This window comes from Micropterus dolomieu, linkage group LG17 (genome assembly GCF_021292245.1).
Source record: "Micropterus dolomieu isolate WLL.071019.BEF.003 ecotype Adirondacks linkage group LG17, ASM2129224v1, whole genome shotgun sequence".
NCBI lineage: Eukaryota > Metazoa > Chordata > Actinopteri > Centrarchiformes > Centrarchidae > Micropterus > Micropterus dolomieu.
The window spans coordinates 38694861-38713115 of NC_060166.1; the positions used below are offsets into that span (position 1 = coordinate 38694861).

At 40.8% G+C, this 18255-nt stretch overlaps 1 protein-coding gene across 2 annotated transcripts; it reads right to left on the reverse strand.

Annotated features, from left to right (window-relative positions):
• Window positions 1–2587: 2587 nt before the first annotated feature.
• chp2 (calcineurin-like EF-hand protein 2) lies at window positions 2588–11156 on the reverse strand. 2 transcript variants are annotated; one of them, XM_046073918.1, is made up of 7 exons: window positions 11018–11156; window positions 7358–7430; window positions 6778–6858; window positions 5481–5605; window positions 5334–5395; window positions 4114–4236; window positions 2588–3614 (listed from the first exon to the last, which is right to left on the reverse strand). In XM_046073918.1, exons 1-7 carry the CDS (start codon window positions 11082–11084, stop codon window positions 3561–3563), a joined length of 585 nt encoding a protein of 194 aa, XP_045929874.1. In that variant the 5' UTR covers window positions 11085–11156; the 3' UTR covers window positions 2588–3560. The 2 variants fall into 2 exon arrangements, with proteins under 2 accessions (XP_045929874.1, XP_045929873.1); XM_046073917.1 differs by having other exon boundaries at window positions 5481–5653.
• Window positions 11157–18255: the final 7099 nt, after the last annotated feature.

Below are 18255 nucleotides of genomic sequence, written 5' to 3' on the forward strand. Positions count from 1 at the left end.
GAAGATTGTATTATTTGAAGGGGGGGGTCAGAGGGGGACCCGGGTCTTGTTGATGGGGCTGCAGACGGGAAGAAACTGTTTTTGTGGCGAGAGGTTTTGGTCCTGACGGATCGCAGCTTCCTGCCAGAGGGGAGAGTCTGAAACAGTTTGTGTCCGTGGTGGGAGGAGTCAGCCGCAATCTTTCCTGCTCGCCTCAGAGTCCTGGAGGCGTACAGGTCCTGAAGAGAAGGAAGTTTGCAGCCAATCACCTTCTCTGCAGAGCGAATGATGCGCTGCAGCCTGCTCTTGTCCCTGGCAGTGGCAGCAGCGAACCAGATGGAAATAAGTCAATACATAGTATAATTTTTACTTTTTATGTTTTAAAACAGCTGACAGCAAGAGATAATCCGGTGTCACTGATGGAAATTTCAGTGTCCTGATATCTTTGAAATAAAACTTGCAGAGAACCGGGAATGTTTCTGTGGCTGAAATCAAACATCATAATCACCTGGGGCCTCATTTAGAAAAATCTGCGGAGCATCCACACTAAATGTGTGTGTATGTACAAATGAGGAAATTATTCAGATTTGTAGAAATTTGCGTTGTGACACACACACGGCTGGCGATGAGACCACAGGTGAACCAGGAATAACCCAAGGCTTCCCAGAGGAAAGGAAACATCTTTCTCCAAGACACAAGAGCTAAATTTAACATCAAAATAAGACTGTTACCGTTCGTCGTCTGCAGGAATGTTGAGTCGGTTAGACAGTCCGTAAAACACAAACACATGGTTTAAAATCAGTGGGGGGGAAGCTGGATTGTGAAATGGAATCTAAACATTCAGTGGACACAGATCATGAAACACAAGACACAGAACTTTGTCCTGTTTCTAATCATGTGAAGGAAACTGCTGATGGACAAGGCAAAAGAACCTCACTCTGATGCGGGACATGAGTTTAAAGTTATTTAATATTTGTTTTCATTGTAATTGCATAGATGTGGGAACTAGTTACATTCAATTTCTCACAAAGACATGTTGTTGTAGGCGGACCACTCCAACCTTTACATTCATTTTAACATTTCTCAACAATAAGGTTTAACAATGCATCAAATTCTCCAACAAAAGTAAAATTTGGCTGGAGACAGAATTCTTGTCTTACCGCTGTGACACATTTTAACAACAACAGTTTAAACGCAGCTGCAATGAATTGTCATTGGCTGTTTATTCTTTTCTCAGCTCCAAATGGACCTGCTGGTGCTGAGCTGCATCTAGTGGCAGATCAAGTGACACAGCGTGAGACTGTGTTTTCATTTCTGCCTGCTTCCAATACAATTTTCACACACAAAGACTAATGTACACGCGGGGCTGGACTGGCCCTGGCATTTTTAGCCCATCGGTCGGACATCCTTCACCAACACACCATGCTTCCATGTAACATGTGTAACTACTGTAAAGTCCCCCAAACCAGCTGAGTAGTATGTGCATGTGTTGAAAAGTGGTGGCAACATTTAAGGGCTCATATTAGGGGTGTGACGAAACAATTTGCCAACGAGACGTGACATAGCACAAGATTGAGGTCATGAGAACAAGACAAGAGCATATTTAAATACTCTTAAAAAATATATATCTATTGATGAAATATAAGATTGAGGGTCTGGGGGTTTCTCTTCCAGAAGATTTATAGCATTAAACACTTAATTTCCTGCTTTCTGGAGACATTTTCTGCACCAATTGATGGTGGAAATGTTTTCTTGTTTTTTTAAATAGAGGGAAACATGAAATTCAGATGACAATTCAGAATATAAAAATATAATAGAATATAAGCAGTAGTAGCTTTTTTTTTTTTTTTTTTTAGATTATTTTTGGACAACACAGATGTTTCTTCTACATTTACATTGCATTGTAGGTTTTCTTATTGTGCAAATAAACCTGTTTTATTGCATTCATTTTGTTAATTAACATTTGGGTTTTTTTAAGAACATTTTTAACAAATGCTTTCAAAAAGTGATAAACATCTGCCATTTTAAACAGGTTGAGCTTCTCCAAGCTTACCACTTCAACTCCACCCCTGTGTACAGTTAAATGTACAGACATTAACATTCCCCAGAAGATGAATCCTACTGACTTTGGAGAATCTTTTGGTTACTTTTCTCTAGCTATACCATGAGGATGTTTTTATTTTTTAAAGAGGTGGTATTCTGCTCATCAGGTTACATGTTTTTATTTTTGTCCTACTGCACATTGCTGCAGCTCCTCTTTTCAGCCTGTGTTGGAGGCTTCGTTTTAGCTATGCAGTGATACATCTCGTCTCTAAATGATCTTTGTTGGGAGCTGCACATGCTCAGTTCCTAGTTAAGGACTACTAGCCAATCAGAAGCAGAGTAGGGCGGGTCGGCGAGAAGCCGGTAAACGGCTCGGGTTCAGCCGTACGTGTTGCCGACCGGCTCGGCAACACGGACTGGAGCGAGAGTTTCAGAGCGGTGAGTTATTAATCTGTATCCATAAAGTTTTAACTGAGCTCTGTCTCTACATCATGTGACGTCACAGGGATGAAAGGGAAGCGGCTGGACTACAAACGAGCTGTTTTCAGTTCAGAGCAGAGTTTTCTGTGGGAGATGGGAACTCACTTTGGGCTTTTTCACTTTGCAAACCTGTTACATGCACAAAAAAGATAGAAACTCAATAAAGGAGAGGGGAAAAGGCAAAAAGCAGAATACCACCTCTTTATAAACATCAACTGGAGATAAATGTGGTTATGACACCTTGGCCTCTCTCCTCCCTGATCATTTTATTTGCTTGACAGACGCTTAAGTGATCGGCCAGACTCCAACTACTGAGTCTGTAATCCTCTACTAATAATATATCAACTGCAAATAGTTTACGTTACCTCCCGCTGTTCAGACCTGGCAGCCAACTGCATGATCCCTCACCAGCTCCCACCAGACTGACAGTTGTGTTTGTATTTAAAATGCATATGGGAGTATTGATTACTATCAGATAAATGTTTGAGCACTGTTTTGGAAAGAAAAAGATAATTTGTTTTAATTGATGTCAAGTGCCAGTGTGTACAGACTTGTATCTGTTCTTTTGTTCATCACACTAAAATATAATTCTTAAGGTATTCACTTAGCCATAGTTAGCTTCATGGTTTTGTTAGATAGAGCTTGCTTCTACTCTTACTCTACTCTGAGTTGCTTTTCTAGTTGTTGTATGTCCAGTGGTTTAGTTTCTCCTCAACTCTTACAAAACTGAATCCTAGGTCTCTGTGCTGGTAGGGCCCTGCACCACCTGTGTGCCCCACCTCATTGATTACTTTCTCTTATCTGAACATCTTATCATCCATATTCATCTGCAGCCCTGTGCTTCAGCGCTGCAGATGTTTTTTGGTGTCAACTCGTAGCAGGATCACATTAGACTCCTTCGATGTATCTATACCAATTAAAAGATATCTTAATCTTTGACCGAATCCACCAGGCCACCACATCATTTCACACGCTGTGTCTCAATCTTTATCTCCTCTAACAAGTTTAGTAAAGAGAACAAGCATCCGATTGCCTTCTTTTCAACATCAGCAGTGTCTTTATCTTAAGAAGCGAATACTCATCTTGTGATCGATGTCCACTTTCTCCAGTGACTGAAAACACAATAAGAACAATTTTTAATTTTAAGTTATGTTACATTCTTTTCCTACATGTACATATTCAGAGTGATTCCTCCAGGATGTTAGTGTGTTTTTAATGTGATATATATATTTTTTCACATTTCATAATATTTAATACTTTAAGAGTGGAAGGAGTTTGTTTGTGTCGATGTAAACATTGATCATGTTCCCCAAACACATATTCACATGCAAAAGAATGCTTGCAAATTGCTCATTTATATTTTACAAAAATTCAAAAAGTATTTATCTGAATTAAATTTGTGTGTGAGTTCTTATTACAGTACAACGGTTTATTTTATTGTTAAATATTCAGGTTTTCATCTTCACAATGGTACTTTACTTTCCTAAAATAAATGAGCATACATTTGCATCTGTTATGGAGGTATACATCCTAAAATTCAACCTAATTTCTGTAAACAATCACTGCTTTTTGTTCGGATTATTATCCCCAATTGTGGGTTGACTCTCTCACCTTCCTGAACTCGTCGAAGGAAATGGCGTCATCTTTGTCCAGGTCAGCCTCCTGGATAGCTCGCTCAGCGATGCTCTGCAGCTGCTCTTCCGTCACCTGGATCCCCAGCATCGCCCGCAGCACCTGTCAATACGCTAGTCAGTAATCAAGTCGGACATGACTTGGCTATTAGGTAGTTCAAATCTCTCTGACAGGCATGTTTCTGCTGAAGTTGGATCTTAAAACTTCCTTGTGGTGTACCTCGTGTCGATTCTGCGCCCCATTCTTTTCTGTATTTATTTGCTACCTCTTTGCCACATAATTAGCAGACATTATACGTTAATTTCTATGCAGATGACACACAATCATTCCTATTGATTTTTGTAGTTTGGGTGCCATGAGAGATTGTTAACTGTTGGATGTTCTGTAATTTGACTGAAAATACAAAAACACATAAAATGCAGAAAGTAATCTGTGGTACAGGGGTAGTTTGAAAATTTTCTATGGAAGTTTGTTTTCAGTTCAATTTATATACTGCCAATCCATCCATTTCGGCGTCTGGTACCAATGCACATGGCACCCTTTCGCGTCATAGTTCAATCCACTGGGGGAAGCCCTCTATTTTTTTGTCTAACGCTAAAAGTGCTGCTATAAATAACAGAAAGGTAATGTAGTTATTTTACTTTTCCTAAACCTAACGATGTGCCATTTCACAACGTTAACCAGTAGTTTTATTTTGAAAGGGTAACAGGGCGCTACATTTTCGTTCTTGCGACCTTGACCGCGGAGCCCTACACTTAAAAAAACAACGCAAAAGGGTACCCAGGGTGTTAAAAAGCTACTCCAAGGGGTCTCAACAATGAGTCCTTTCTCGACGCCCTGAAATGAGAATGGGTTGTTTTGGCGGCACGGTGGACCAGTGGATAGAGCCCATTCTCATCTCAGGGTGTCATATACCGACGATTTGAGAAAGAGTGACAAAGTGTAGTTATTTGAAACTAAAGGTACCCTTTAGCGTCTGTGTGAGACGCACCGGGTGTGTCTCTAAGAGACAATACCTTTACCTTTAAACCTCAAGCAGAACCTCAGCTGGTTGGGTTGAGAGGGAGAGGGGGGGGTATCAAATAAATGTGCCTGAAACCAGTCAGTCTGAAACTGACTTCAAAATGTGAGCAGTACCACCTTAAGAGGTTTCTGATGTATTGTGCAGAAACACGTTGATGAGTTTAACAGTTACAGACCTGAAGAAGCTCGGCTCTGGAAATCTTTCCGTCTCTGTCCTGATCATACAACTGAAAAGCAACTGAAAACACAGACAGACAGTCTCTAAATCATTAGTGGTTCACAAACTGCACAAGTTGAAGCAGAACAAACCAAACTGGACTGACATTTGAGTTTTCTGGTCTTGCTGTTGACCGGCTCCTGCTGTGCTCCATCTCTGGTTCGGTTTGTTTCTGTGGGACGGAAATGAGCCAGAATCCGAACGAAGGAGGCAAAGTCCACCGTTTCCTGTCTGGAGAGAGGGGAAAGGGAAACGTTTCCTGTTTCCTGTTGAAAGTGACTAACAACCACAGGACAGAGAACAAACTGCTCTAAAATACAGCTGCTGTAAGGTCCGAGCCCACATTACTACAGCTGTGATTAATGTTTCTCTGTGTTCACAAAAGAACCAACTTTCTCCACCTTCTGCTGCCACGTCGTTGTCATTCAATTATACTCTGGTCTATTAATTTCTAGTTCAGACAGCTTTGTGACTAAATAATAAATTAAAGAAATAACTGCAACCAAAGGCTGCCTGAGAGCAGAAAAGTTCAGAAATCTAAAACACTATGGTGTGCCTTGGACCACAGTCAATGTTTATGTGAAGAACTAGGGGGTGAACAGACTAAAGCTTGAAAATCAGCATTACTGTCATTTAATAAACCTATTTAGTCTAAGGCTGAAACGATTCATCAATTAAATCGATAAAATCGATTAATAAAATGCTTCAACACAAATTCTTTGCACGATGCTTCGTTTAATCCATGTAACTGTACAGCACAGTGTTTCGCCCGGACATTTATTACATTATTATAGTCGCACATCGCGCTTACGCTGTGAACGCGACGTGATTATGATGGCGCTGTTTCAAAGTGGAGGAAGAGAGAAAACAGCGAGGGACAAAGAAGAAAGTGTCCAAAGTCTGGGATTATTTCAAACTAAAGAAAACAACAACTCTGTGATGTCACCGTCCGTCCACCGTAAAACTTATGTCGCCTCGGCAACAGCACGACGGCGCCTGATCAGAAAGCAGCCGGTGTTCTGCCAGCGGACCACAGACAAGCTAACAGTAACTTTAGCATTTAACTGAAATCATGATGGATGTTTAGTTGAAGCCAAAGTAAGCCGCAGTCCTCAGCTGAAAATGTGACCACGTGCGTTTGTTGTTCTCCTTTTTGGGCCGTGAGCTGTGACCTCACAGTCAGGAGGTAACTGGGTGTCGGGAGCTGCAGCTCTCTGTAGCTCAGACAGTCCCTGCTACCTGCGTGAGCTGATCCATCCTTTCACCCAGATTATGTATCTGTATAACTGTTATCTTTATAATAACAAACAGCTGTTTGAAATAATCTACTGAAGCTTCAATACTAAAATCAGCTGCAGCCCTAATCTAGTCTATAGAAGGGAAACATTAGCAGGCCGCTGTACCCTGGAGAGAAAAAGGCACCGATGATTCGGTCTCCGATGGGGTTCAGGGCCAACTCCGGCAGTGCTCCGAAATCCTGAGGACTGAGAAAGACAGCTTTAGTACGCTGATATCAGTTAGCCACAACTGAAATTAAACACCACAATAATATTCAACAGCATCACAAAGTATCCTGGAGATGATGTCAACACCTTTTAACAAACACTGATCATTAAAACCTCCATGAAGACTGCAGGGGGTGGTCGGAGCTGCTAGCACGGGGTAATGCAACGTTACTGGTGAATTAGTACAAACGTCCTGGTTTTAGCCTTCATGCACAAATATGTTTTGAACTTTAAAAAGCTTTAACGAGGTGTTTCATTATGTTCAAGATGCAGAATCATTTCTTATTTTTTGTGGTTAGAAAGCATAAAAAAATGTGGAGAAAAGTTATGACATAACCTCCGCCTGCTGCCACATCAGAAACACACATCATGGTCGCACTTCTCCCTCTGAGCTGACTCATTTGTCTTTGTGGACATTTAGTCCAGAGTGTAATAATTACAGTTTATAACACAAAAACTGATCTGTTGGTCCACCCACCTGAGCTGTCCTCTTTTGTCTTTGTCCAGAAACTCAAACCTCTCATGCAGACGGAGGATGTGCGCAGCAGAGACTGAAACACAGAACAGACCAATCAAAAACCCATCACGCCAGAAACCACTTAAAGCACTTTTAGTCGATGTACTTCTGACGGTCGCGTTTGTCCCCAAAGAGCCCGTTTTGTGGCTGCCTTTTCACATCTAACTGTGAATTAAGGATTTATTTCAACCAAACCAGAGCTGGTGATTGTTGGAACAGTAGAAAGACTCAGAAAGAGAAAGAGTAGAAAGAGATTTAGTTTCTTTCTGTCTAGTTGAACAAAGTGTGTTTTACATTGACATATAGATCATACGTTTAAACTAGGGCTGTCTAAAGATAATTTTATTATTAAATCGCAATTAATCGCTGAATTTCAATAGTTAATCGTGATTAATTGCATGTTTTATCACATGATTAAAATTCTATTATCATTACTATTATATATCTTAACTGTTTAAGTCGGTATTAACAATGATAACAATTCTTGCCACTGTATCTTGATTGGAAATCAAATTAATGCAAAGAAAGTTAGTTTTTGAACTTTGACTTTAAGATTTGATTATTTCAAATCAAAAGATGTGCAACGAGACTGAGGAAAAATAATCAATGTAAATGAAATATAGTCTTCCTTAAGCTCAATTTCAAAAATTCTACAGCAAATGTGCACAAAACGTACACACATTATAAAGTCCATAACAAAATGACACAGCACTTGCTTCAAGTAGGAGTTTCAGTTTGACTGCTTTCTCCGTTTCATTCAGGACGACAATGTGCATGACTTGCACTCTCAAAAATAGTGCTTTGCCTCAGTCCGCTAGCATCAACCTGATTAGCTGTACTAGCTGTATGCTTAGCTCGTTGATGGGAACGTTAGCTTAAGCTCGAAGCGCTTTGGTGCGCACTGTTTTTGACTTGTCAACGGAGTCGTCTGGGACTGTGTTGTTGTTCATCTCCATGGCTGCAGCAGGAGGTAGGAATTGTCTGTGGCAGCAGGACAACAAGTAAGGGTGCATCGAAGGGTCAAAATAGTAGCAGCCAAAGATCTTTTCAGCAAAGATTCTTTGGAAACAGCACCAGTGACAGTGTAATATAAGAATATTTGTCACAAGCGATTAACAATTAATGATCGCTCCTTCATCTCATCGTGATTAATGCTGACAGGCCTAGTTCAAACATTAATATTTGTATTAACAATCCGAGCAGCTTAGAAGCAGCTAAAGCGGCGAACCCGCGGGGTTTCAGAGGTTTTACACATCCAAAGAACTTCTATAAAAACCAGACCAGGCGTCTAATGGAGACCTGCGCTTATTAGTCAAAATGCGTTCCGACACCAGGCCCGGAAAAGGGGCAGGAGGCTGTTTCATGAATCCACGGTTCTTCAGTAAGTATTTAGGGCAGCAGGACGGTGTATGTTTTGCAGTATTTCTCTACTGAGTCAGAATAAGCTACAGTGTGTGTGTCAGTGGTAAAGAAGGAACATGTGACCCTCTGATGGGTTTAAAGGTCCAGTGTGTAATATTTCTGAGGATCTATTGAGAGAAATGCAATATAATTTCAGTGGTATAATCAGATATAAAGACCTTACATAATGAACCGCCATGTTGTTATTACCTTAGAATGAGACATTTCTATCTACAGACACCGCGGGTCCTCTGACATGGACGTCACCACGTGGCACCGCCATGTTTCTACAGCAGCCCAAACGGACAAAAGTGTTTCATCACTACGTATGAAAAAGAAGAAGTAGTAACGTTAGCAGTAATGGTGGATTATTAGAAGTTAGAAAAGACGTATTGCACATTTTGCAGACGTGTAATCTGGTTCTAACTTTTAGTTTGCTGTCCATGTAGAGTGAACTAGATGTCTGCATGTTGTTTATCTGCTCTGATAATGTGAATCCAACACGTCTTTGTTGTAGCGTCCGTGTTGATTCCACGTTCTGACTTAAGAGCACACGAACACACACTGAAGTCGGAAGAACGAGATGGGATGAGGAGCACCTGAATGCACCGTGAGCCACCAGTCGGCAGAGACCACCGCTGGTTTGGCTCTGCACATGAGATTTGCTGACATTTATAGTGCCAACATCATAAAAAATGTTATTCTTATCCTAACAGGACAAAGTACTTACAATAAACTATCAAATAATGAGACAGTAAACGCATTCTTTCTGCACCACTGAAGACAAACGGCTGCAGCCACTGCGGTTATCTGTTAAACGTATCTGGCTAACAACCTCCACAGTGTCTGCGTAAGTGTGGACAGTTCAGGGTGTTCACACACAAACTGAGATAAACGGCTGATGGAACAACACTGATGAGTTTTACAACGCTCACTCTGCTGCTATCAGAGAGCTCAGACTGAGGCCGCTGCAGATATCACCCCCACACATGTTTGTTCCTCTGTCCCTGTGGCGACATTTCATTGATATGATGCATTTCCTAACCCCTTACCTGAACACTAACACCAAGTGAGGTGATTTTTGGTACTAATGTATTTGATTTAATATGAACTAATAGAAATTTTGGAATGTGTGCATATATTTTGAAGGCGTTTTAAAATATTTTTAATGGATGTTTTAATAGTTTTTTCCTTATTCCGTAACATTTTAAATAAATTTTGCAAATAAACACAGACACATACAGTGATAGGAATTGTACTAAAGTGCTAAATGAAGGTTACTTTAAAAACAAAATTAAGTGCTTCAGACATTTTGCAATTGTCTAAACCCCAAAAGGTATATTATAGAAGTAGTAGAAGAAGCAGAAACATTCATGTGACTCAGTATTTTTTTCCAGGACCAAAACCTTGTCAGAAAAAAATTTAATTATAGTAATTTTACAGAAGAGGAAATTATCGTTTATTCACTTATTTCATTCATCTTGCTGCATGTTAGCACCCCCTCTTTAACATTTATGAGCTGTATATAAAATAAACAAATAGCTTAAATAAAATAGATATAAAAAGGACATTATTAGCAGCTTTAACTCCTAGGAAGCATCCATGTAGATAATAAATGATTGAACCTTAAAGCTTCTCCATGCATTTTTAACACATTTATCTGATTTGGACAGATGGCTCAACGGTAAATAAATGCTTCACAACACATTTGTTTGTGTTTGTGTGTATGTGGGAATATGTGAAAGTACATTTTCTGTCTGTTCACATTATTATAGTGGATCATCTGCAGCAGGAAACCTCCTTTCTGACAGCTGTGGTTTCATGTTTCACAGCTGTCACTTTCCCTCAGTTCCCCAACAGCAACACCGTCAGAGTCCCATTTGTGGCAAACATTAAAACAACTCGAACTTTCATTATGTATTCAGATTAAAGTGAAATAGGAGTGGAATCAGTAACTTGACGAGGTAAAACAACAACATCTTCATACAGACTCATGATTCAGGAGTGACTGAACTCAAGAGACTCTAGAGTTTTTATAACTTTAACAAAAAAAATTACTGCTAAACTTGTTTTTCTTTAGATAGTCTGACTGCCTGGGAGCTAACCTGTTCTCTTTACTCTCCTTCCCTCTTCTCCTGGTTTCCACAAACAGCTCCATATGTAAGATTATTCAGAAGGAAGAAAAACATGAAACTAAAGCCAAAAAAAGTGGGAACTCACAGCCAGTCTCCTGCATGAGCTCCTGGGCGTTTGGGATGTTGTTCACGCTGGAGCTGTTGGAGCCCATCCTGCTGCAAAAGCACAACCCTCACTTCTGTCTTTAGACTCTGTCTTTGGCTGGTGGCTGCAGTTTGAGCAGACTAACCATATCTCTCTGTCTGCACTCTGCTCTGACGGAGGCCCACCACAGCAGTGATAGACACGTTGCTCAGCCAATCACCGCTCACCTTATTGACACTCACGAACCAGTAAGCGTCCTAGACCTTCTCAAAAACCAGATACGCTGAAACTGTTGCAGCAGACAAACTAGAAATTACACACAGCTGTAAATAAATACAGATGTAATCTGTAGGCAGAGAAACTGACGGTCTACTGATTTCTTAATAACATCATTGATTTATTTTGTGCAAAAAAGAGATCGTAATTAAGTCATACATTTATTCAACTACTCAGATAACTGCAATGTAAAAATATTCTGTTACAGGTAAAATTCAACAATTATACTTGAGTAAAAGTACAGAAGTATTATCAGCTACAAAAGAACAAAATGGGCCCTTTAAATTATGGAGCCACCAAGATCCAGTAAGATAAATGTTTGCCTCTGAGATGTAGCAGAGTAGAAGCATATAGCTTTAATTGTATATACCTAAAGTAAAGTACAGATGACTCTTCCCAGAAGGTGGGAAAAGATTTGTCTGTGTATTAAACTCTGTGCTGCTGCAGCCTCCATGTTAATGTGACATGACATGTTACGGCTCTGAACTCTTCTTCCCAAAAGCTCTTAAACTAAAAGTAACTTCTGGATTTGCAGAGTCAGATGAAACTCCCAACAGCCGGTTCTCTTTACACACCCTTGGCTCAGAGTCAGCTGCTGCTTCTTGTGTTTGGAAACAGCCGTTTTCCGAGAAGCTGCAGATTCAGTGGATCATTAACCACCAGTCACACCAACACACATTGTTTTCACATCGCAATCTACTGCTTCTTTACGGCTGGACCTGAATCTTTCAGCTGGTTGTAGAGCTGCAGGTGGAGAATAATGTGCATGTTCTGAAGGTGCAGACTGTAAGCTGTGCCTCGGTGAGCAGCAGGAAAACTAACTGCACACTGTCGGTCTGTTCATGGACACGAGATGGAGCCATAACCACATAAATACACAGTGTCCCCTGTCCTCAGAATGTCACCCAGGTGTGAGGACTTGGACTTGAGTCTTGAACAGAACAAACAAACGTCGCTCACTTTGCAGCGTTAGGTTTCATTTAGGGATAAGGGAAAGTAGCTATTGTTGGTGAACTGTAAATGTGTTGCATCACTGGGGATGGAAATGTGAGTGACCCTTAATTTTAAACCCCTACTTAGCAGTTTTTAAATATTTAATACATTTTAATAATGCACCATGATTTAGTTGTAAGCAGATGTGTGTTTGTGTGTGTGTAACGTCAACAATCCTATAAATCCTCCTGTGAAGCATCTGTAACTTTAATGAATGTTAATGAATGACTGACAATTAAACCGTTGAATTACAAAGTCTAACATTATTACATTGTTAAAGGTATTCATTATATTATAAAGGATGATGCATTTGTTTAAAAATACTCAATCCATAGATGAAGGTCACAAAACATGGCTGAAAGCTCCGGAAGTAACTTGACGAGTTAAGAAGTGTTGAATACGACGGTATTTCCAAGGTCAAGAATGAAACTTCAAGTTTGTTTGCATGAGTTTTGAACGTGTGTATAAATGTTTTATAGGACGCTGCAGGGACTCGTTAGTGTGTGTAATCATTTAAACATAAAAACATGTTGTACGGTGGATTATCATACATTAACTTTATACACCAGTTAAGGACGCTTGATGAAACTGTCCTTATATCAGCTCACAACTAAAGTGTTGTAAACGATGTATGCACTACTTTTAATGTTTTAGCAGCATTAAAGGCTTGAGAACATAAAGCTGCACTAATCAAAGGTCTGATTAAATGTGTAAATATGTGTAATGTATCGCTCATAGTGACGCATCCAGAGAATTATCAGCTGACTCTGCACTTTCCCTCTCAGCCTCTTTGAGCTCATTGTTTTGCTTTTCTGGCCGACAACTCAGATCTCCTCAAACCCAGCTTCAGCTGCTGCAGCAGCTTAAGCCCTGTTGGCTACTTGTCGTAGGTTTTTAGGATGTGACAGCCTTCGTACTGCTTTGAAATGTGTTTTATATTTTTTATTTTTCACACAGCCTGTCGCAGCCGTTAAAATCAATGGATTTCATTTTTCTTATGCGAGACTGAATATTATGAGCACATAGTTTGGTAGGCCTGTTGAAATGAAGTTTATTTTAGGTTAGTAGCTATCTGGTATTATAAAGACTGGTCATGTAGCCCTCTCTCTCTTTGCAATGTGGGGGAGTTTTCAGTAGCCTAAATGTTGAGATTCAGTCTTTCAACCACTGTGTGAGCACCTTTTACGGCATGAATCGATATTCATTTTGTTGCTTTAAGAAGTTGATTTAGAACAATGTTTGGAACATTTTTGAATGTGTTGAATAAATAATGTGATTTTTGAAGAGACGAGAAGTTCTGAAAACCGGGCCTATACAGTCTTTCAATGCAACACGTTCTCACTGTCGACTCGTCACATATTGACACTTGGTCAAGGCTCTTTGGTGTCACTTTTTAACGCCTGCTGTTCACCTTTAAGTGTCATTTCTGTACGTTTAGGGCTTCAAGGTCAAGTTAGCAACGCTTAGCAACAACAAATATGCAACGTCCAGTTACATTTTCAAAATAAAACGCTAGCGTTTCGAAACATTGTCATTTTGAAATGGCACGTAATTAAAGTTGTGAAACGTTGCAGTTTGTTTAGATTTAGGCACAAAAACTACTTGGTTAAGGTTAGAAAAGATCATAGTTTGGGTTAAAATAATTATGTATGTCAGTTAACACGTACGTTCAATAATGTCATTTGCGTAATTTACGCAGTTTACGTAACTTGCATAACTTGAATGAAAATATTTAATGTTGACTTTTTGTTTCAGCCCTGCGATGGACTGGCGACCTGTCCAGGGTAAACCCCGCCTCTCGCCCATTGCTCAGCTGGGATTGGCTCCAGCCCCTGCGACCCTGTACGCAGGATAAGTGGTTGACGATGGATGGATGGACTTTTTGTTTCACACGGGACACGAACCCCGGTCTCCTGGTTCAAAGTCCGGGTTCTGGCCCTCCAACCACCTCCTTACTGAGCCTTTTCTGTTAAATATCATATACCTTCTGTTAAATATCATATACCTGCCTTTACCGTCAAAAACCGACGCTACAGGGCTCCCCCCACTGCGCTGAACTATGAGGCTAAAGGGCTCCCCAGTGCGTTACAAATATGTGACGAGTCGGGGAGGGAGAACGGGTAATTCAATGTGGAAACGTCGACACACAGCCGGGCTGAAAGAATAAGGCAAATATTTTCATACGCGCCATAAGAGCATATCAAATCAATGCATTGTTAAACGCTACCTCTGTTCGTTTAGGCATTCACTCTGAGATTTTCTGCTCAGACTATGTCTGTTTGTCTAATATTATAATTTGTACAATATGACGCTCTGCTGCCAGTGGACTTTTCCATGTTTGCGATTGGTCATCTGCTGCCAACTCCGCCTCTTATGTGAACATTGATTGATCAATGATTGATTTATCGAGTTGAGAACCAGCCTTGTGTGACCGCTTATCCCAATCCTGATTGTTAGGGTAAGTGAACCCAGATAACCAAAGATATCCTGGGTAAGTTGAACTTTAAAAAAAAAAAAAATTAAAAAAAAATAATCAATCAATCAATCAATCAATCAATGCAGCTTCAAGTATGTTGTTTTAGTGGGATTTTGGGGGTTGTATCAGCAGCAGTGGTGCCTATTTTATAAGCAGTGATTTAGGTATTATAACAGCATTATTATCATTAGTCGTTCAGCTTCTCCCTCTGGCCTAAATTTAAACTGGGTCAAAGTCAAAGTCCAAACAGTTCAGAGCTCTCTCAGTGTTGAGTTGGCAGGCTGTCAGAGAGTTCACATTCCTCTCCGCTAACATTTACAGTTGACTTATCAGCTCAGTTTATCTGAATTATAAAGAGCTGATGCAGAATTTAGCTTGTTTCATTCTCTCAGTCTTTCGTTTCCATCGCTCCGACACACTGAAGCTCTGGACGGAGAAACCATAGCATCAGTGTGCAGCTGTACAGCCATTTAGTGCTGTCACACTTAACCTGCTTGGTTTGGTTTTAAACAAATTCTGACGCGTTTGTTTAGTTTGATTCATTTGGTAAAAAAAAAAAGTTTTTAGCCTGGTGGTTTGATTGACAGCTTCCACACCAGCCTAAATGAACCGAACTAACACAAACACACCAGAGTTCGGGACAGGGAACTGTAGAACAAAATGTGATCAGCTATCAGAACCCAATCCTACTATCAACAATAATCTCTTTTTTTGCATTTTTTTGTCCCTGAGGGGCAGTTTGATTTGCAGACAGCAGTCAATACACATCATAAAACAAATAAATTAATACAATACATAAATAAATTTAACATACAACCGATGTTATCAACATACAGTAAAGTTACCATAGAGCACTGTGTGTCCATCAGTCCTGTATTTTAGTGTATGTACAACAGAAACCAGGCCTACAGTTTGTTGGAACAAATGATCTCAGATATCTGTTTGATTTGGCACTCTGGGGGAAAGTGCACTACCGCCTACCTGATAGCAGAAGTTGAAACTCTGGGGTGTTTAGGATCGGCCAGAATGGCATTTGCCATCTGAGTGGCTCTAACTTCTTAACCCAGATAGTTCAAGTTAGTCAAGTTTAATAATCTTTCCCAGCCTGTGCTTGTTAACCACTCTGAGGTTGCCAGACTAAATAAAGGATGAATAAAACCTTTTCATAAGCAGTCTTTTTGTTCTGCATATGATAAATTTACAAATCATCGACCCGTTTCTCAAACTGGAGCACATTTCATCTCATACCTGCACCTGAAACTCCGTCACCAAGAAGGACAGCTTGTTTTTAATACAACTGTTCTGCTCGCTGTGGTCTGAACCCGGTTAATCTAAATTCTGATTTTGATTGACAGTCATTTATTTTACACTACAAAGTGATCTTAAGCTTTGAGCTCCCCCTGCTGATGAAACCAGAGTTGAACCTCTTTTCTTCTCTAGAGCCTTTTTGAATTCTCTGTAGTTCTCAACAGTTCACAGGAATGACATGAAAATGACAGTTTCAGAACAGCGTGTTGTATGAAGCGTGTGTCGTACTATCGTTTCTATCACTCCGCCATGGCTGTCCTGCTTTCTGTCTCCATTTCTGAGAATTCACACCCCTTCACCTTCTCTCCGTTTATCAGTTGTGGTTTTCCCTGGCGTGAAAATGAAAGTGCAGGTATGTTCAGTATGTGGTGACAGGTGACAGGCGACACGTGGGCGGGTACACAGATGACAGACTAAACAATGAGCCACGTGGCACAGGAGTCTCACTGAGCTGCACAAATAAAATTACACTTCTGCTTCAGTTTCATCTCTCCTCAGGTCCACACAGTTAGAATTACTGTTTAATGTACCTTTGAAGGTACGAAACACTTTATGCATTTCTCTGGTCTAAAGATTCTCCGGGATCATGTGAGTGAATCAAACAGGGTTGAAAAGCGGTGGGGACATCAGGGCTCAGATTAGGGGTGTGACCACGAACTTAGCTGACGAAGAAAGAAGATTTAATACTATTTTAATGAAATATTCAATGCTGAAATAAACTCAGCAAAAAAGAAAGGTCCTTTCACTTTCAACTGCTTTTCTTTTCAGCAAACTCAACATGTATAAATATGTGCATTAAGTTTCACAGACATACATATTGAAAAATGTGTCGCTGAACATCTCCTGCACCAGATTTGCAAGTTCTTATAATAATAATACATTTTATTTCTATAGCACTTTTCAGGACACTCAAAGACACTTTACAGGTAAAAGCAGAAGTTATGTATATTTAAAACCGATTACAACATAAAATATAGAAACAGTAGATAAAAACATGTGGTGCGGAAATACATGAGAGGAAGTGGCTCTGTTTGATGTTAAAAGCTAGTCTAAAAAGGTGGGTTTTGGTAAGTGAGTTGAAAGAGTCCATGTCGCTGCAGACTCAGATGTGTCTGGGTAAGGAGTTCCTGAGGGGGGGGCTGCGACGGTGAAAGCTCTGCCGCCCCAGGTACGGAGCTTGGTCCTGATTTGTGGTGAGAGGAGGTTGGTGTCAGAGGAGCGGAGGTTGCAGGAGGGATTGTGGTGGTGGAGCAGGTCTGTGAGGTAGGGAGGGGCCTCGTTATGGGGGGCTTTATGTGTGAGGAGGAGGATTTAGGGCTTTGGCAGGTGAACCATAGAGGATGCTATTGCAGTAGTCGATTCTGGATGTAATGAAGGCGTGGATCAGGGTTTCAGCAGCACAGAAGGTGAGTGATGGGCGGAGACAGGCGATGTTTTTGAGGTGAAAGAAGGCAGTCCTGGTGACATGGTTGATGTGGTGTTCAAAAGTGAGGTTGCTGTCAAAGATGACTCCATGTGTGGGGATGGAGACAGGGTGGAGTTGTTGATGGAGAGGCTGAAGTTGTTGGTGTTTTGTGTGAGTGATTTGGGGCCGATGATGATCTTGTCAGATTTATTGTAAGAAGTTGTAAGAAGTTGGTTTGCATCCAGGTTTGTATGTCGGTGAGGCAGCTGATCAGAGTTGCAGAGGTAACTGTGGTGATGGATTTGGTGGAGATGTAGATCTGGACGTCATCGGCGTAGCGGTGGAAGTGGAGACCATATCTACGTATGATATTACCAAGTGGCAGGATGTAAATGATGAACAGGAGAGGACCAGACACCGAACCTTGGGGGACGCCTTGTGGCAGAGGAGCAGTGGAGGAGTAGCAGTTATTGAATTTGATGAACTGTTGTCTGTTGGTGAGGTAGGAGCAGAGCCAGGAGAGTGCAGTGCCAGCGATACTGGATTGGAGATGGCTCGGAAATTGGACATGATGTCGGGTTTGAGACCAGGTTTCTTGAGGATGGGGGTGACAGCTGCAACTTTTAGTGTTGTGGGGACTGATCCAGACGTGAGGGAGGAATTAATGCTTTTGATGATGAGTGGGGTAATGGATGGAAGGCAGGTCTTGATTAGGGATGATGAATGGGGTCTAAGCTGCAGGTGAAGTTATTCATTTTTCTGGCGAATTTTGACAGCTCT